Here is a 20,995-nt window from a genome sequence, read left to right as displayed (position 1 = left end):
AGAAACAGAAACAAGGAATGAAGGCATAGGGTCCTCCGTGGCAGATGCTCTTGCAAAATTAACAGATTGACACATGTGCCACAGCACTCTCCTGGCCCCCAAGATGGATGGGGGTCCAGTGGTAAACTTACCCTGCATTATCAGTGTGCACACAAGACTGCTCCTCAGCAGTCTTGTTACTGCTGTTGTTGGGCTGGTTTGTCAGTTTTGTTTGTTCAAGAAACACCAAAGCCATGGAATACACACATGAAAGCAAAAAAACAGTCTCTCCTACAGTTGTTCTAAACTTAAGTTTAGAAGTAAATGAGCAGCCATTTCTGAGAATAAGGGCTTTGGGAAGGCTGGCTTTCACAGAGTATGATGATCTCACCCCTTTTCTCAAATACAATCTGCAGCCTTATCAAAAAGTGCCCCAGTGACTTTTTCTGTAATACGCGTTATGCTCAATCCAGCCTGGCTGCTGTTGGCAAAAAGTCAGTTCCACAGACCCTCTTGCTCACTCACACAGGGTCTGGTGATGAGGCTCTCTCACAACAAAGCTGTTTGGGGAGGGGAGGGTATCAGTCTTCTGCTCTGCCACTGATCTGATCTGACTCATGCAGGATACAGGGGAGGCACAAGAGTGCAGGGAGGGAGAGGCAGCAGGGAGTCTCTGCCAGGCTACTCCGTACTTACATCTCAACTGTGGTGGGAAACTGCAGCTGTAACAATAACTGCACTAACGTTTGTATGTCCAAACGACCTGGTGCATCTACACATCCTATCCTCCATGTACAAACCTCTATTAGAAGAGCCCAAATGTTACCCAAACCATGATAAACCACTTAGACAGAGTAGACAGTCAGGCTGGAGGTAAAGAAGAAATAGAAAATAAGAGGCAGAAATCCCCCAACCAATCAAAAAACCCCCAAGTAATCAAACCCTACTGGTGAAACAGCATCAGTGTTACCAAGAAAGCCCCAAAACATACTTTAAAAAATTCAGATACAGCTACAGAGTTCCTACCAATTACCATACCAATTCCCTCTGTGATGAAGTTAAAATGAACACGACAGCTGTGATCCCTCAGATAAAGGGAGCAAGCATTAGTAAAAATCATTTTTGTGCTTTCCAGCCATGCCCAACAAATGGTTTGTGTTCCATGGATGCTGCACTCCTCACTTGGCCCTGGGTGTCCTGCTGAGATGCTGCGAAGCACAGACATACACAAACAAGCCTGTTTTAAAACAGACAGCAGTTCTTGGCCATATATCCCAACAAATAAATGACTTCTGAGGGACCCTTCCTCCAGCCCCAACACAAAGATTACTGACTGACTCCTCTAGCCATCACCTGTGTCCTGCAGTTCAGCCCTCCCTATGACCCCAGGCTTTGTCACCACTGAGGGAATCCAGTCAAGAGGAATACAAACCAGCTGGAATTGGACCAGGTAGAAGCTGAGAGCAGTACAAAAAACCAGCATGGCTGTTCTCCTTGGTAATCAGGGTCTCTGCAGTTCAACACATCTACTGTGCCCCACACCGGGACCCCAAGACTGATCTGCCAGTCACTGCGACCTCTCCATGCTCTTTGCCACATCCATGCCACCATTGTCACCCAACCACCTGTGTACTGTTTCTGCCTAAATCTGTGCAACATGATCTACATCGCTTTTTCCCCTTACCTTTTCATCTGAAAAGAACAGGCTCTCTTTGAAGAGGTATCTGTGAATTCAGTTTGGCTTTACACTGTGCTGCTTCCTAAAGGAAGCTGTGCTCAAGTCTGAGACACCCTCAGCCACGCACACAGGCCAGCTGTGCAAACCAACACCTTCCTCTTTCTCTGCTGAGTGCTTTTCCATCTTCACAAGCTGAAATGCTGCTGTTACACTGATCATTTTAAAGGGAGAACAAACTTGAATGGGTAAGACTAAGCCACTGCCTTCTGTGGTCACACTACACACCTGTGCTTGTGGCTGCAGCTCCAACCGTCTGTCCAGGCTTGTCCACAATAATATACGGGTTATTAATGACTGAGCTAGCAGAGCCTTGCTTCATGTGCACCGGAGTGGACGTTGGGGTACGAGGTAGCGGAGATGGACTAGGGGTCGATATTGGAGAACCTTAAGAGAAAAAGTCCAATGCTTCTAGCTTGTAAATGTTGTCAGAACATAAAAACATGGCAATAGTAGTACTTTTGAAAATGGCTTAGAGAAGGAACATTTTTTGAGGATGCATTTCCCAGCCTGAGTGAGGTCACAGGACTTGGAGAAGGAAAGAAGAGACAGAAGGAAAGGAAAAGGCATATAAAGCACTACAGCTCATACCTACCCTGGACATGCTCTGCCTACCAGGACAAGCAGGGCTCAAAGGTAACTTGAGAAGCCATTTGGTCCATCCCCGAATCCTGAGGGATATTACCTCCATCATTCTCACTGCCAAGACCAGTGCACCCAAGGAGATGAAGAAAGAGAGCTGAGCTCTCTTGCCCTTGTGCAGCCCATGGTACAGGCACTCAGAGTGGGAACCAAGGAGTGCCCCTAAAAAGGCTGTGTGGAACAGCCTCGGGCAGCAGGAACACCTGGGTTCCTTCCCTGCTCTGGTCCCTTCACTGCTCTCAATACAGCAGAAACCCTTGAAATCAATCTGTAAAATGTGCAACTTCTGAGTAACATGGCCAGGAGAGAGAGAAACTAGAGAAGAAAAAAGCTGCATGAAGAGGTAAACAAGAAATTCAGAGAAAAGGACAGGCAAGGAAGCAATCAGAGAAAAGAGCAGCAAACACCAAGCTTCACCTGCCTGTTAATCTACTTTCTTGGCAGTTACTGATAATTAAAACAGAACATAAATGCTCATCAAATAAAATCCCCATGTCTTATAAACTGCTTTGAAATCTGAAAGGGGTAGCCCTTCTCAGCAGACAGCAGAAACTTGGAAAAATATTTAGCAGGGAAACATTTAAATAGCAAGGATCAACAAAGAATAGTCCAAGGACTTTAGGAAAGATAGGATGGCCCCTGTAATGCCTGCTTTCTAGGAAGCTTTGGGAAAAGATCAAGAGAAGAGCTTATAATGAAAGAATAAATCACTTGGCATAGGTTAAAGAGTAAATCAACCTGAGTACAATTTTAAGATGTCAAGGAACAATACTGAAATTTAATTTAAAGAAAAAACAAACAAACAAAAAAACAACACAGCCAAAACAAAACAACATTCCAGACACACTTTAAGAAAATTACCTGGGAGCAGATCACCAGAAATCACACATACTGAGAGCTGGTGCTTCACCTTCTCTACCCTGAACATCAGAAAATGAAGAGCTGCAACAGGTCACCTTGCAGCTTCGCAGCATGTGCCACAGTGAGCTGTACACTAACTCTTTCTGATGTAAAACATCATCCAGTGATTGGCAGCACACCCAGGCAGGGAAGGGACCACAAGTGAAACGAGCAAAGCAGCACCTTGGCCATGGTTTGGTTCAGAAGCTGTAACATTGCTCACCACAGCCAGCTGGCAATTTAATCCAACACAAGGTGGACTTTTGGAAGACAAAGAGCAAAGCTGCTCCATCTGATGCAATATGACAAGCACAAGAGGGTCTATTTGAGTCTACAAGGTTAAAACTAATTATTTGCCCAGTAGTCAAGAAAAAAATTTTTCTTAATCCATCCCAGCTGCATGAAAGCAGCAGGGAGAAGAATGGCTTCTTCCCACATAAAAATATTCCACAAGGAAGATGTGTTTTTGCCTGGGCATTTCTGTGGGTAGCAGTCCATTTCAAGACTATCTATTTCATACTTAAGAGCATTCAGGAACAGCTCTCATCCTGCTTTTCATCTGTTGTGAACCATTTCACACTTGTATTTGGTTTTCATGGAACATTAAGAAGTGTGCTTAGCTCCTTATTCTAGAGTTTCCTATTGTCTGATGTCCAAAGACTGGAAGAAAATCAAGGGAAGGACACAAAACAAGTCCAACTGGTTCACTCTCTTGTTTTCCCGGGGGAGGCACTGGGGTAAGTAAACTAACATTCACCTGATACAATCTTGCAACTCATGGTGATAGGCTGGAAGGACTTTCCTGGTGACTCTGCAGGGCTTGGACTCTGACCTTGAGGCACTATTTTACAGCTAGCTGCAATGGGTTGAAAGGCTGAATTTCCATGAGAGCCAAAGGCAACTTTCTGTGTGGCTAATTTGGTGGGAGTCCGTTCTATCGAGGATGGCAGGGAATAAAACGCGGCATGTCTTTCAGTTTCAGCATTCCCAGAGAATCCTGATTAAAACAGGGAAAAGAACAGAAATAGTTCTTAGGCTGATACATCTAATTCCTTACTGTGCTTCTCTACACAAGCATAACTCAGGTACGACAAACACGCTCTTGAAGGAAGGAAGGAAGGAAAAGCAACTGGTGGGAGGCGTTGAACAGGGAGAAGTGAGGTAGGGGATTGCTCCTGCACAGGCCTCTTGGATCTGCTGGACAAGAAGAATAAAATGGTAACATGCACACCCTGTTCAGCTGTGGCAGGTGATCAGCCACCTCTTACACACTTTCTTGGAATGACCTTCCACTGAACAAAAGCTGCTGCTAGTTCCAAGTGTCCTTGGTTAGGGCTCCACAGGACTAAGGCTGGGTCTCCTTTGCAGAGAATCTCGCAGTGCATTTTCTGGAGTAAGAGGTCAAGGAGTCCAGAGACTGCCTTTTGAGCTGGGCTATGGAATCCACTTTATTTGGTGTAGAAGGAGATCAATTAACCTGGAGCTGCTGAGAGAAGCCACTGCCTGCCAGTGCAAAAAGAAGGTAGGTTTACTTCCTTCCTGTTGGCTGTAGCACTGCTCAGCTAAAGATGCTACAAATCTTCCTGTTTGAATAAAAAACCTGTGTGTTTAAAATTTGGTTGAGTTTGTCCTTTTCTAGCCCCAAGAAAAGACCACATTTATACAGCAGACATTCTTCTTGCTGAGCTTGAACACCACCAGTGGCATCACAGTGCCTATCAGGAAGCACAACCATGCACGGCACCAGCATACAGCCACTCCTTGAACACAGGAGTGTCAGCAAAAATCAAGAAAAGCATCAGACCATGCTGCACCTGACACTATTTAGAAATACAGCGTTGCTGTGTCCAGGTTTCTCACACCAAAGAATGTAAACTGTAACAAACTGTAACACACACCCCGGCATCTCAGTCCAGGTAACCAAGGTCTGTCATGCAAGCCTTGACACCAAGTGATCCAGAAAGCAAAGCTCAATGCCAACAGAGGCACAGCTCTTCCTACTTCAAACTACAAATCCTAGCAGCATGCCCACGAGGCCAACACTGCCTGTTCCAGGCAATCCAAGTGATCCTAAGGCCTCAACTGCTGCTCCACTGCAATGGACCCTGACTTTCCTGATCTTACAGGGGAAGGGGAAAATGAGACCCCGATGTGCAGAGATGCCATCATCCCTCAGACAAACAAACATGACTTTTTCAATCTCTATTCCCAACAGTACAGTAACTGCAGTTACCTAGGGATTTTTGTTCTCTCATAGTCAGCTCATGTTAACCACTAACATGTATAACTGAACGCACCACTAGACCAATTCCTTAAATGTATACACAGTCCCTAAAACATTCAGAAACCTAAAAGCCCCTCTGAAAATGGTCTGCCAAAGCCAAAACTACAAGTGCTATTCAACCGCCTTTTTTCCAACTGTATCTGCTCTTCCCTATTCACTACGTTTTAGCAAAACAGAGCCTGCTCAACAAACTTCAGATAAAAAAAACGAAACAAAACCGAACCGAACTCCAAAACCAAAAAATCAGTAACAATTTCTGCATTACATTTCAGAGCACATTATGGAAAATATGATCTAGGGTGAGCAACAAGCACGTAGCACCAGCAACCTTTAAGGCATAAGAGCAATTAAGAGGAGGTATCCAGCAGAGCCAAAGTTCCAAGAACTTGCCTTTCACCTACACCCATTTGCTTTACCTTTGTCCACAGAAGCATCTGGGCTGGAGTCCCTCAATTGTTTAATTGGTGAAGAAGCTTTGACTGGTGCTGGGATACTCAGTGGCAGTGATAAAGATGTAGGAACATCAGAAAGGTCAGACTCTGAAGACTGGGAGAAGAGATACTCCTCGCCAAGGGAATGCCTGTGTAGCTCCACATCCACTACCTTCCAAAAATAGGAGAAAGGACATTAGTATTTGGTAGCTAGGTAAAGATATAAAAACCAAAAACAACGATGTCTTTTTATTTTAATGCCTAAAAACCTCTCCCTTTGTTTCCCCCACCTCTACATAACATTTCCATTCATTTCAGGGACAGTTCCCAAAGGTCCAGCAGTACTTGATGTACGACAAAAATCTTGCAACATTGAATCCCCACAGTAAAATAGCATGTCTCAGTCCATGGGGAAATCTGAACTGTAAACACTGGAAGGATTATGCAGCCTAGCTCCAAGCAACCCACTAAAGAAAGGACTGCATACCCCTGTAGAGACCGGCATAAACCTGAAGCCTGCCTTTTCTGGTAAGGCCTTGAGAAACACACCACATGATCTACTCTTCAAAAGTGTTCTTTAATCACAGTAGACATTTCACATTAATGTTTTCTCCACAAACTGAAAAGCTGAAGTAATGCGATTTCACCATAAAAATTTCTATTCACTACAGTACAACAAGGGGAAAACAGTATCAAGAAAACTTCAGAAATAAAGTGAACTATGGGTTATTAATTAAGAGTTCATTTTCCATTAATGTCCTGAATCTTGACAGATACAGAAACTTAGAAGTACTTAATATACAGCAAAATTTCAACAGAATAGTTGGGTGATCCCTTGAACTTAAATTCTTTATGTATAAGCCCCGCACCACATCAGAACACAAATCAGAACATTTCGTACCAAAAACTTCACAAAGCAATAAAATTTAAAGCTCCAGTACAAGCCAAGTTCTTTGTGAAGGAAGAGCTGGAAACGGTGTCCCCTGAACCAGGAAGGAGAAAAAATTACTGTTATCATGAATAGTGACAAGGTGTCACAATCCTTTCATTCAACAAGAGAGCAAAATCTACATTCTAGAAACTGTGAAATCAAATGGGTTTGACTCTGTGCTTAGTCCCATGCATCTTTTCTTTTTAAACATCTTTAAGGGAATCAAAGCACAACATCCATCCCACGACCCTCTGACTCACCGTTTCTGCGCCAAGTGTCTGCAGGCCTGTGTAGGTCCTGTCCAGCTGGGTAAGACAATACAATATATTAGTCAGGGCAAAGCAATATATTAGCTAGAACTTACAATACAAATTGTTTGAAAGAATTTTCAAACTAAGTTGAGCAGCAGCACATTCAGTATTTTGAGGCCATAAGGTCAGAAATCTGTGGGCTCTGATAAGTGCCTTCCCTCTCTTCTGCAAAAAATTCAACCATGACCCAAGGCCCACACTAAAGTGGAAAGGAGCAAAAAAGTTGAAGGAAATGAGATTGCTGAGGGAGTATTTCCATCTAAGAGAAGTCCTCAGTCAGGGTCCTTTTTTTATTCCTGATGTCAATATAAGGAAATAATAATGAGAAAAACTCTGAGTTTTCAACTGACCAACACAAAAGCTATGTTTAAACTACAGTTCTTGATTAAGTAAGTGTTCACACTGAGCCATCAGCTGATAAAGAGGCATAACATTCCCAGGGGTGTTAAGACACCTATAGAAGCAGCTGGGTTTGAGAGGAGCACAATGTGCCAGAGCACAGGGGCACACGAGGTGCCAGCCACGGAGGAGGGCTCAGCTCACTCTTATGCCCTCATGGCAGCCACAGGCTCAGTATGGGAACAGCAAAGATTTGCTGATTTGAGCTCCTGTGTGCCATGGACTGGCTCATTTTTCTTCTGTAGGCTGAGCTTCCTTGACTGTCCATCACAGTGTTAATAATTTCTCCCCAGGTCATATCTCCCCAAACACGTTTTACTCACCACCTGCATTAAAAGCCCTAAGTCGCAGGGGAATATTTTCAACCTCCTCTACTGTCTATATTTAGGGTTGCAATGAGGTACCTTATTTATTCATGCTTATTTAGCATGAAATTCATTAATGCAGGCAGAGTTCAAATAAAACTAAAGCTGCTCAAAGAAACAGGAGACTAACCCAGCTCAGGACTTAAGTCCACTCATGCCAGGGACTATTAATTAAAAGGAAAACGAGCAATGGCCTAGTTTTCCAGGACTATAAATAGCTGCATACTATAAATCCCAAGTGTTACAGGGGTGAATGAGTTGGAAAAGGGAGCTCCCTTCAAAGGGAACATGGGCTGAATAGGGAACCTCAGCCCTCCCTGCCAACAACAAAGATCATCATTAGCTGATAGGTGCCTGTGCTGAAGGAACAGAACAGATGTGGTAGCCACTTTACCAGGAGGAAGACAGCCCTGAAGCACCGTTAGGTTAAAGCCAGTGAAAACATGATAAAAATCTCAAATTGTACAGAAAAAACAGGTAAACATTGCTTCTCTGAGCAGCTTCAGCTGCTGCAAGGCTGGGTTCCCTGCTACTGCATCAACTCCCTATAGCCAAGGTAAGAGGCTTTCCTGGATCTATTTTGATCCTCCAGCTCAACTATTCATATGAAAATAACCAGGAGGACACTCAAAACACAGAGAGGCAAAAGCACATACACAAGCAGAGCCTCTTCTAGATTATGCAAAAGAGCTCATTTAAATGCCTTTCTCTCAAGTATTTTGTTCAAATACCTTCAAATTGTGTATGATATCAATCCTTTTGTTCTGGCTATCCTTGAAGTGTATCTGGACTCTCACTGGAAATTCTCCCCAGCCTCTCCTGGTCAGGTGAAACGGAGGTTCTCTGGAAACAAACGGTGATTACATTTTGATGCAGAAGTGGTACAGCTTTCATCTCCCTCCTTTTCAGAAAGCCAAAGACTGTTTTTCTAGCTGACAACTTAAGCTATCTTTGGGTCTGCTATTCACCACAGAGAGAGTGTAATCACAGCAATGAGAATTTTATGGCTTTGGACAGCTGAAAACATAGTTTAACTTTACACAAGGGGACAGGGAAGAAAATGGTAAAACACTGTTGGATGAGACACGTGGGAAAGAAGTGTCGTATTTTTAAAAAAAAGACAAGAAAAGGGCTGTGCTATGCCAAATGAAAAACACTTGGTTAAAAAAAAAACAGTCAGCTCACTGCAAGGTGAGCTTCCAATACAGCATTTTGCAATCACTTCCTGCTGCTCCCTATCTAGTAGCAAAAAGGCACATGTTTCATAGAACACCAAGAGAACAACATACGGACATCAAGGAAAAGTTAATCACTATCATTCTCCGAGCTGAAAAGGAAGGATTTGTAACATTTACTGTTACTCTGTATTTCAGCTTGTTATTGTAAAAGCAAATGTAGTTTCTTCAACAGAAAAAAATGCCAAAGGTTTAAAGGCAATTTTTAGTCCAGAACATTAATGTTCACTATGATAAATGGGACTGTACACCAGAAATCAATTAACAAGATGGGGTTAAAACAGAAGATAACCAGTACTTACAACTGAGAAAGGCACAAAAGAGAGCAATCAAATGCAATTTGATATGTTACAAAGGAATCTGCTTTTGTCCTGTCAGGGTTGTCTTTTCAGAAACACTACTGAGGCATACCAACACTTCTTATCTCAGGTAAGTCTTCCTGGAGTTGCCTTTTAGTAGTTTAATTTTGCCAGAATTAAATTGCCATTCTGTACCTAAGCAGTCCTTCCCACACTCCTCCCTCCAGGAGGCAGCTGAACATCCTGTGGAGAATAATTTCTTTGGGAAGACACCAACTATTTTGAAGGCATGCTCCCTCAGTCTTGTCCAAGGAAGAAGGATGAAATACTGACAGGGCATTCCCCTGCAGCAGTCAAGAGAGAACCTACCCCACACCAGGGTCACAGCTTGTGAAACAGGTGTGGAATACAGGCTTGGCAGAGCACAGGGAAGCTGCCCCATTTCTGTAGCACCAGCACCATGACACTGATGGGGAAGTCCTCAAAGCACAAAGCCAATGCCACTGATCTCACTACCATGGAGAAATATTTTGGAGTGGGATATTCATGCCCAAACACACTTGTGGCATTAAAAATATGGGCAAATCAGATTTCTGAGATGCCTCTTCCTTTTCCACACTGGAATCGGTGGGTGGTAGAAAACACTTTGTTTAGCACCAGAAGTCTAACCTGAGCAGCAGATAGTGTATGTAACACATACAGGAGAGGTACAACCCACATGAACAGCACGAAATGCAACAATTGGATGCTTTCTCTCAGAAGGTAATTAAAAAAAACCCAAGCCAACAAACATTTTTGGCACATTCACATAAAAAAACCTTATTTATTTTTACTACTGTTTTGGAGTAAGCCAAGTTAAGCCAGAGGTTAAATACAGACATGGAATACTAAACCAGGAAAAGAAGTTGTTAATTTTCTAAAAAACTTGGCACTGTAAGCCTGGCAAGCATGAAGACTGGAATAGTGACTGGAATAATTCCTTATTACCTCACTTCTACCAGGTCATTAGGTTTGTAACTGGGATGGAGGAAGAACCAAACTTTCTTGACAAAATGATTTATGCTGGGTTCCCTCCGAGAGCCTCGGACGTACACCATCCATTTATGGGTTGACTGATCATTTTCTTCTCTCTTGTCAGGGGGAATGTACCTGACAAAGAAATTAAATAACAAACACAAGATAAAATAGACAAATACTGCAAAAAGTACTTCAGGAAAGATTAGGCAAAAAAATTTGGGATATTAAAATGCCTGTGGGAACCTTGCCCCCAGTACAGTTCTGCTCATTTGTCCTTACTCTGACAGTTCATCCAGGAACAGATACAGGTCCCAAAATCTGCTCTAAGTTTCTAACACATTTCCTCTATTTTAGTGCACAACTGCCATATGAAATTTACCCATTTAAACATTTGGCTCCTAATTAAGAAGACTTAATTTTAACATTCTACCACTGTCAAATTCCTTATCCTGTCCTATTCTATCAGGAAGCAAAACCACACCAGAACACAACATCAACAACTCAGCTAGCATAAATACAAAAAAATACAATTTTTCTTATAAAATTTTAAGCAGCTTCAGTCAATACTTATTTCTGGGTCCAGCCCTAGGCAGATTTTCAAGAAGCAATTCTGACTCTAAGTTTTATTAGCAAATGTCTGATATAGTCTATGCAAAAGACTGACTTGAGTAGAGCAAAGACAGAGTTAAAGCCTGGAATTGTCCAGTTTCCTAAAACTAATACCTTTCTTCACTCATTTCCTAGAAGATCAAAAGTTATATATATTTACCTGTCTTCTTCCTTTACATATAAATAAAAAATGTATGAATTAATTTATTTAGACTATTCTGAATTTTTCTCATCGTGGTTGGTGGTGCATTATTCTCTTGGGGTTTTTCTTCTGTTTCAGAAACCCCCACATTGTACCTGTGGACACACTGACTTAGCCAACTAATTCAATTAGCCAACACACTGAATTAGGACAACTTGCTTTTCCAGATTTTCGGGGGAAAACTTCTGACTTCTACCTGATCAAAAAAGGCTGAAAGACTTTCCTTGAGAGAGAAACAGATCTTAAAACCTCTGTACACATATAAATTTATAAATAAAATAACTACTAAAACACCTGTTCCTTCCACAAAAAAACTTATGCTGAGGCCAGAGGAGGGCTGCCTTGGGTACAGTGATTATTCAAGGGTAACAGCTCATATTGTGACAGCCTAGCAATTTAATTTGTCTCCTAAATGTAACTTTCTATTCAATTTAATCCTGAAATAAAGGACCATCCCTCAGGCTCTGGATACTAACTTGGAGACGTTGCCAACCACAATCGTTTTCTTCACATAAAGTCGTGAAGTTTCATCATTTGACAGTCCGGCATTTCGTTGTCCTGGTTTTTGAGAGCTTGAAACACCCAAACTGTCCTGAGGGTAGGGGAAGAAAAAAAAGGCAAACAAAAACCCAAACATTCCTCTTAAACATCATTTTGTTTGGTGCTAGAAAAGGAAAGTGTTGTTAAAAAAAACCCAAAACCCTGCATAAATGAAAGACCAACAAGGAATCATCCCTAAAAATACTTAAATTGCTCTCTAGGCACATTTAAGCAAGTCAGGCATGTAACAATGCTTCCTTCCTAGCCAACAACACACTGCATGGCTTAACTGAGCGGACATGGTGCGACATCCCATGGAGCTGAGCCATGACTTCAGCTTGGGTTTCAAAAGCACTGCCCCTGCACTATCTGAAATAAAACTGGGCACAGCTAGAATGGCATCATGTTGGTCACTAATAAGGAACAAAGCTCAATCGCCCATGAGTGGGGGCTGAAAATCTAAATCTTTCTCATTCCCAGTCTCTGCTGCTCTGAGACACTCTGGTGTTGCCTCATGGTGAAGAATCGAGGCTGGGTTTGAGACAGGAATTCAGCTCCAGCTGAGCAGGGAGAGCAGCCATAAACTGTCTGCCATCCAGGTAAATCCACAAATCCATGGCAATACCGAGGCACAATAAATCCAACCACCCTGTAACACAGCCCCAGCTATTAAGCAGTGGCCAACACTCTCAGTACAATGATCTGACCACCCACTATGCCAACACAAGTGGAAGTGTTGTTTGCATGGGACTGAGAGGCTTTTCTACAACCCTGTTGGATGAAGTGTCTGTCTGGAAAAAACGGGACCGCCATCCTCGAGTGACCAGGGAGCAGCCCACTGGATGCACCCCACTGACCACTCGCCAGACAAGCGTGGGAAGCACTGGATTCACTAAGGAACCATTTTCCCTCCTCTCTTAATTCAGGGATGCCTCAAAGTGAAACAAGGAGTCATGGAAGGCTGGGATGGCTCCTGCTCCTCATCACTCCCTCAGCCTCCTCTGCACTGGTCAAAGATGTCCTCATGTGCTACCCCCAAGCAATACAACTGCTCCACCTATGCCCTTAGCACTGAAACAAGTTCTGCTGGTCTGGTGCTTTACAGTGTAGGTGGGTCCACATTCTGTATGGCTCATCTGCCTTCTGCTACAGACCCAGGGCAGAGTTCCAGCAAATTGCAGCCCTGCTATCAAGGGTATCATGCTGTTTAACGGAGGCAGAATCACTGCTCTTTCTGCCATGTATTAGTGCAACTTATTCAGCTACGGAATGCAACCACATTCACTGAGATACACCCATTCCTGGCTGTACTCCTCTGGCAGGCCTGACTGCTTAAAGGAACTGAAAGGAAACTGAAGAGTTTCACCTCATCTACTAAGGCACATTTCACCTGCAGACACTGAGTGAGCCTCCCCAGTGGAGCTACCTGCAGCCAACAGGTGAAGCATTTGTGTGGCTGCACAGTGAGCCACAAAGGGAGGGACTGGATCCAGGTCAAAAATAACCCCCAAAAAGCATGAAGGAACATTGACAGGATGTATTTTTACTTGGGTCAGACTGGTTCAGTTAAGCAAATGGTGATAATGCACAACAGCAAACAGCAATATCAAGAGAAAAAACAATTCTGTCCTGTCTGGTCCCAAGCTGTGCACCCAAGCTCTACAAACTCACGCTGCCAGAGTAAGCTAATCCTCCAGTGTTACTGTTAGCACTACAGCCTGCTGAGAAGGCCAAACCCCTCCAGTGGATCAACCATTCTACACAATGCAGTCCCCACGAGCACCCCAGAGCCAGGCAGCAGCATTACTTCTTGAAAACAGTGCTGAGAACGACACACATTGCTCTCCTCTGCAGGCTCTACCTCCCGACCTGACTTCCATCCATACAGCAAAGCTCTGTGCTCAGGCTGTGAAGCACCTTCTTGCCCAGAGGCTATGACCGAGAGGGTGGCAGAGCTGTGTTGACCCCACAGCTCTCCCCGGCCGGCTGAGCTCGCTTTGGGCAGGACTGAGGTAAGAGGAGGTACCCACATTACAGACACTTCAGTTGGCCTTACAGCAAAGCCAGGCTGAGGGAGTGGGAGCAAGTGGTTGGAGAGGGTAAGAAACAGATCTTCAGCAAGGTGGGTGAAAACATGAAGAGCTCCTGGTGCCAGCACTGAGTCCTCAGAGCACACACCTCCAACAACTTGATCACCACTCGAGTTTTACTTTACCCGGCCAGCATTTCTGCTCTGTCTCTGGTCCAGGCTGTTTGTCAGCCGCTCGTCTGCCTCCAAGCTGCCATTGTCTTTGTCCAGGAGAAAGTCATTGTGCTGAGAGAGCGAGTCGCTCTCGGAGTGGTTGGCAGAGGGAGTGTCTGAGCCCTGGTTAGCTGGAGACGATGATCTAGAGGGAGATTCCAAGAATTTCTTGATTGAAGGGTGATTAAGAATTGTTGCATCACATGACCGGGTCCCCTGCAACAAAGAGGTCAGGAAGATTTGGTCACTATTTCCCCACAGCCCAGATAAAAACAAAGCTGCACCAGAAGAGAAAAAGTCAAAGAATGAAGAAAGAGCAAATATTTAATCATCTGCCCTGCAGGAAAAGCATATGCTGCAGAAGAGAAAAGCTTAAAATGGTTCTGTAGAAACAGTACCCCAAACTGGTTTTGGAAGGAAGAACTGCAGCCTACTCAACTATCTAGAGTGTCCCTTTGAAAATAACCTCTTCTCTTCCTGTGCAGACACCTCCAGTCTCACCACACACAGGAAGGCCACAGCTGCCCGGCTCTTGCAGGCAAGCAGGGTAGATAAGTGCATCAGGCTCTTTAGCTTTGATACTCACTGGCAGTCTTGTCAACACCTATGAGGCAAGCTACACCCTGTCTGCTCCCAAAGCTTAACAGGGGATAAATAATAATGTGCTTAGGCATGCTTGCAAACTTTCCTCAAAACGGACACCTTAGAGGTAATCTTAGATCCTCCTAAACCTGCACAGGGGAGGACAGGGCAGACAAGTGTTTAAATCTCTGTTTTTTTCATTACCATGACAAAGGCCCTTCTTTTTCTCTTGCATTTGCTTTTTACTTCAGAAGGAGAAGAAAAACATTCATCAACTCAAAACAAGTGTCCCTTGGCCACTTCTTGACCCAAGCACCAGACCTCCCTGTCACCTCGGTTCCACCTTGAACCAAGTCAGCAGGAACACCCCTCTGCAGCAGCAGAGCACTGACAGCCTCCCTCCAGTTCCTGCAGCCACAGACTCACACCAGAGTGGCACTGGCAGCTTCTCTTACAGGCAGTACCAGCTCAAAGAGGCTTCTTCTTCCCTGCCCAAACCACCCGGATCAGCCAGGCTGGAACAATTATTCATGGGGCATGTCACAAAGGAAAACAAATCAAGAAATGGACCTGGGATTTATTTGTTGCTTTGTTTGTTTTGTTACTGTTTTTGTCTGTTTGTTTTCCTTTGCAGGTTTATTTTTAATCCACATTAAGTTCCCTGACTCAGAATTCTGCCAACATGATTGAGGGGGAGGCAGACACCAGCATCACTACAGAGCAGCAGAACTGCCCTTGAGAGGTGTTAGCAAGAGTGGAGTTATAAACATTGTCCCACCTTGGCCTTTCAAGGATCATTCCAGAACTTCCTTTCCAACTGTCCATTATGTGCACAAGTGAAGCAATTACCAGATCTCAATTACCAGCTTAGGAGAGTTACATCCATATATCCAAGGGCAGGGACACACACACATCCTGTCCAAAAAAACCCAAAGCCCAAACCAAACCCACACCAAGAACATCTTTTGTTTTACCTCTAGTCAAGTAAAATGACCAACATCTTGTCAAATAAGTTGTGGGGAAACATAATAAACCACAATCGTGAGCAATCCCAAGCCTCAAACTCAGCAGCATTGGGTTCAAGAACTGTATATATTTATGAGAACAGGTCAGGAAGCTGCAAATCATCTTCCCAGAAGTTCTGAATTAAACTACAAAGACTCTTGTTCTACCAGAAGCAGAAACGAGACAATCTTTCACTGCCTGGTCAAACATACATGAGCCACAATTAAAAACAATGAAGAAAACTGAACATTGAGAATCAGCAACAATTTCAAAATAAAGGAGAAACTGATTTAACCTGTGTGCAAATCAGGACTTTTAGAAAAAGATTAAAAATGCAATTAAAGATACAGCTAGACTAGCCATAAGCTCATAAAAACTAAAACTAAATAAAGCAAGGAGGCACCAGCAAGTTTTGTGAATACCTCAAAACTATTACAAAATATATTATTTCTGGAAAGTGTGAAAATCATCAGGGAAAAAAAGCGAACACCCTCCATGGCAGAACAAGAAGAACAAGGAACAGTACAGCTCCTGCAGAGACATGATGACAATGGATAAAGGCACTTTCAAAGATTAGAACTTAGGTCACATTCTTCAGCTGCCTACACAAAAATCAAAGGGGGCAGAGAGATCTCTAAGCCTCCCAAGGCTACCACAACCTTTTCCAACTCCAGTTGCTCAACTCAAGCTCAGAGAGGGAAAAACAAGCTGAACCTTTTTGTTTTTACCTCACTCCAAGTCCTCTGAAAAGCACAACAGAAAAACCAGAAGTAGCATTGAGAGTAAGTGCTTGGAAGAGAAATTCTTATGGGACTAGAGTGAAAACCATGTTTGTAGCACCCATCTACAGCTTCCAAAAATCACTGGAAATCAGATCAACTTGACTTGAAAAGACAGTAACAAAATGCTTACATCAGTGATGAACTACATGTCATTTGGGAGCCTGCACGAGTCATGAACACCCTGCAATTAGCAGTCATTAAGGGCAGAGTGCTCAGAACTGGGGTTTAACTAACAGGGTTTGAGGTTTTTTAATCTTGTGAATTTTTAATCACTCTGTGACATCTCCTTGATTTATCTCCTGCTTTACTGCTGCCATCAGTCTGTTCACCAACCCACCAACAGACTGAAGGCCAGGGCAAAGGGAGGATGGTTTCACAGCACTGCCCAAGACTCAAGAAATCTTGAAATCTTTATTATTTTTCTTTTTTTCCTGAAAAGTCCCCAAATACATCTGTTGCCACTCTCCTCCTGTGAAATGGGAAAACATATTCCACACTTTTCAGGGCTTTGCAAGGACAAACTGTGCAGTGTCTGAGAAACAAGGTGCTCTCAGGGAAAAACTGAGGATGAGAAAAATAATGCAGAGTATTTCAGAAACCAGAGCCAGGGGCTGCTGAACAATTTCTCAACTGCTTCTTGAAAACTCCTCTTTGCCAAGTACCCGAGGCCCAGCAGGTGATGCAAAGGTCTCCTCTCCCACTGCCACCCCATTTGCAGTTCGTACTCCACTATTTCATTAAATCACATCTCAACACCAAACATCAGCTGAACAACCACTGAACTCCACACTTTCCTTTGCAAAGATTCCCTGAAGTCTTATTATTCCCAAAGCAGTTTTTACCTCTCCAGCTTTGAGGAGACCAGCAGAGGCATAATAGTTAGCCACAATGCAGGCACGCAGCTTGTCCATCATCCTTCTGGCTTCAATCAGGCGCTGCAAAAAGGAAAGAGAGTAATGACAAGCACTGCAGCAATCCCCCAGGCCCTGAACACCAGGATCTTAGGTGTTTATAAGAACAAAACCTTTATACCTGATCTATAACTTCAATTTCATGTTCTTTACTCTTCATTTCGACAGCAAACTGTTCCTTTATAATAGTCTCAATCTTCTGCACAGTAACATCTCGAGCTGTACAAGGCCATGCGTGGAAAATAAAGAAGGAGGAAGTAATTACATTCCTATTTTTGAGACTCTATTTGAAAATAGAAAGATCAGAAAACACTACAGAGTGAGAAGTGAAGGGATAGTAAGTCCAGCACACACACACATAAGGGGACGGATCATTTTCCTGCAAAAAAAAATTATGTCTTAACAAAAACCACATGTATCTTTAAAAGCTGGCTTACGTGGAGAGCTATATTTTTCCTTTTTAGGTCTGAGATGACAAATAATAGAAAATGGGAAGAACAGGGCCAGTTTGTTTACTTCTGCCTCAGTAAAGCTGTAAACAGTAAAACTCCACCGTGCTGGCCCAGCACAGTCGCCACTGCGATAGCGCCGGAGCGAGCTGGAACACTACGGACATTTTTCTGCTCCCCTTGGCCAGATTCACATCCAGGAAATTTACACCACCTCACGCAGCAAGAATAAAACAAACTCATATTTATATGTTCAGCCCTGGCATGAAGTGCAGCCTGCTCTGGAGTGCCTACAAGCTGTTTATTATGCACAAAGGAAACTACATTATCAAAAGCTGGTCTACCTCTTACAAAATCCTCTTCCAGCACAGCAGTCAAAAAAATTTAGCCTTTCAGAAGGAGTTTACTAACCTTAGTGGAAAGTATGTAGTTTAGGATTTCAAACTGTGCAAATACCTTACAGCAAATTAGTGGCTAAGAATGGAACTGGTGTATTATCATATCTTTCTAGGACATGTGTAAACACAGGAAGAACTATTCTTTTTGCTCTACACCTGCAGTAGACTTTAATATTGCCCTTCATTTAAGTCACCTCCATTACATCAAGGGGTTTCAAAAAAGTTCTGTTTTTATCAAATTCTACGTAAGAACCTGGCAAAGCAGGAATTACACTTCTAGAAGAAAGCCTGGAAAAGGTGCTCCAGCCTGTGTCAGAAATAGAGTGACCCCTCTATAAAGCAGATCAGCAAAAGATTCTGGTTTTCCCTGGAAAAATCTCACATTGTTTCTACATGAAATAGGAGGCAACAGCACCAAGACTTTGGCTTGAGCTTCAGAGGAAATGTATGTCTTCCTAAAAAGTACATATCTGTTTGAAGAGATTTCTAATATCCCCATAGAGAGGGGGAAGAAAAGCAATTAAAAGCTTTGCTGGCATCTTCCAGATAGCATACATAGTTTTACTGTCTGATCAGGTACTTACAACAGGAGTGAGGCACCTGATGCCTCTATATGCAACCGGGGTATCCTAAATAATTTTCCTTCTTTCCACATACATATATACACACACATGCATATATATGCATATATATAATGTGTGTGTTTGTGAGTGTGTGTGTACATATATATATATATATATATATTTATTTTAGGACCAGAAGTAGTTCAAGCCTACATTAAAACACAATTATGGTTAAATCTCTATGACTAAGGCAAAATTAAAAACCAGAGGGATATAATTTACCTCCAGCCATGAACACCATGACAAGGAAATTCTCATGTAAGGCTACACTTAAAATAAACCTCAACAGATTAAGGCATGAGAGGTATGGTTCAGAGAGGGGTAACTGCATCTCTTCCCAAGGCTGATGCCATGCCACGCCAGCATCATGACAATTTAAGCACTTTAGGATTTGTGGTTATACTATAAAGGCTTTTAAGAACACTTTATATTCATCTTTTTCGCAGCTTAGTGTCAACCACAGTCCCTCATTAGGATCATGTTAGTGAAATTTGTGTACTTAAAAGGAATTCTAGTATTGAAAGCTGGAGATCTTCCATGAGAAGAAAAAAGAAGCCAATTTGGAGGAACCTCCTGAATGCAAAGTTCACTTTGGCAAGGATAGTTTTCCAAGGCCCTGAGACTCTGCCTGCTCATCATCAAGACCTTCTGAAAAGTTGTTTCAGAAGCAGACTAAAAACTCGCCTGCAGTCCCTGGGACATGCCAGAACAGAGGGTGGTGACTTCTGGCAGCCAGGCAGGGCAGGCAGCTGGGAGCAGTGACATGGCCAGCTCCAGCACAGCTGCACTGGGCCCCCACTGGCAGGGCCCCTGCCCCACGTGGCAGACAGGACCTGCCCACATTCAACCCAGAGTTCAGCCTCCTCAGACTTGTCCAGCTGTACACCATCCTCCAAAACATCACCCACGAAGCCATCCTCTGTCCCTCTCCAACTGGCAGCTCCGGCTCTATTCCTGGATCTTCTTCAGAGCCCACAGCCAGCCTCAGTTTTCTCACCTCCCTGTTTGTCAGTTCTTCCCATCACGATCCTCTCTCGCTAGCTGTGCTATGCCAAAATTCACTAGCCTACTCCCTGCCCCCAGGGCAAGAAGCTCTACTCTCATTTGCCCAGAGAGACTGCAACCTGTCCCAGGCACTCTGCCAACAGGCTGGTTCCCAAAGCAAGCACATGCAAGCGTGCCAAATGCAAACCTACTTATCCAGCCACTCACTCCATTACACTTCTTTATCCACCTTTCCTTCAGTCATGCTCCTCTTCCTCTTCTCCTGCATGTTTCAAAGCCCTTTCCTACTCCCTAAATTATTCTTTCTACACTTCATCAAAGAAGCTCGTTTCTGCTTCATCTGCCAGTTCTTGCAAACATTCATCATCTTCCAACAGCCAGTGCATGTTCTGCAGGGTCGTGGGTCTCTTTTACCCCTCCTGCAGGGTCAAGGATTTTTTTTCTCCTCCCCATGCTGTACTGTGACCTCTGTCCCCCAAAATGTAAACAGCCTGCCAATCTTTCCCAGAGCAGACTCTAGCCACAGAACAAATGCACAGGCTGGAGCACAGCTCAGCACAGGAAGATGGATTGTAAATACTTTAGGAAGCAACAGGAACCAAAGCGCTGGGGCAGTGGAGAGCTTGTGCTCCATCTCCTATCATGCACCAAAGGCTGCATCCTCACGCCTTACTTATGGTCCAGATAGCAGGTAGGGATGACTCCACATATGATACATCTTCATTTGGCTACACAGAGCTATCACTACCTGCCTTGCTCAACATCTGTCCTTTGTCCCTTAACTCCTATCCCAGCCTTTTCCTGACCGGTTTACAGACAGCATGCACATCCACAGAATTTCCCATTCCACAGCTCCTACCTGACTGTTCGGCTGCTTTGTGCCGCTTGTTGGGATGTGTGATGGTGATCTCCTCATAGTCGGGGTCCTTCTCTGCGATCACTCTCTTGATCCCAGACATGTTCTCTACTCCACTGACAGGAAAAATAAAAGCATTAACGTTTCCCACAGTGACCTTCTGGGCAGGCTTCAACCTCTCACCATGGGGAGGCCTGTGATGCAAAAGAGCAGCGGCACCTCTCTGATGGGGGCTAGTGATCATCGCCCAGGTTCACAGCTGG

At 43.7% G+C, this 20,995-nt stretch overlaps 1 protein-coding gene across 5 annotated transcripts in view; it reads right to left on the bottom strand.

The window, feature by feature from the left end:
- The window catches only part of YEATS2 (YEATS domain containing 2), a 49,127-nt gene that overhangs the window by 27,441 nt on the left and 691 nt on the right, over positions 1 to 20,995 (bottom strand). For 4 of the 5 annotated variants that reach the window (XR_011152902.1, XM_069025107.1, XM_069025108.1 and 1 more), the window contains exons 2-12: positions 20,736 to 20,848; positions 17,523 to 17,620; positions 17,333 to 17,425; positions 14,095 to 14,337; positions 11,816 to 11,931; positions 10,499 to 10,660; positions 8,709 to 8,820; positions 7,163 to 7,207; positions 5,957 to 6,143; positions 4,014 to 4,253; positions 1,943 to 2,101 (exon numbers count right to left, since the gene is read on the bottom strand). Coding sequence is in view for 4 of the 5 variants with exons in the window: in XM_069025107.1 (XP_068881208.1) it covers positions 1,943 to 2,101; positions 4,014 to 4,253; positions 5,957 to 6,143; positions 7,163 to 7,207; positions 8,709 to 8,820; positions 10,499 to 10,660; positions 11,816 to 11,931; positions 14,095 to 14,337; positions 17,333 to 17,425; positions 17,523 to 17,620; positions 20,736 to 20,835 (1,555 nt within the window). In the remaining variant the exon portion in view is untranslated. The remainder of the gene's footprint in view (positions 1 to 1,942; positions 2,102 to 4,013; positions 4,254 to 5,956; positions 6,144 to 7,162; positions 7,208 to 8,708; positions 8,821 to 10,498; positions 10,661 to 11,815; positions 11,932 to 14,094; positions 14,338 to 17,332; positions 17,426 to 17,522; positions 17,621 to 20,735; positions 20,849 to 20,995) is intronic. The other variant, XM_069025110.1, reaches the window with a different exon arrangement.

This window comes from Aphelocoma coerulescens, chromosome 9 (genome assembly GCF_041296385.1).
Source record: "Aphelocoma coerulescens isolate FSJ_1873_10779 chromosome 9, UR_Acoe_1.0, whole genome shotgun sequence".
Lineage (NCBI taxonomy): Eukaryota > Metazoa > Chordata > Aves > Passeriformes > Corvidae > Aphelocoma > Aphelocoma coerulescens.
The sequence above is the reverse complement of the archived record's forward strand: the minus strand, read 5'-3'. Positions and strand labels throughout refer to the sequence as shown.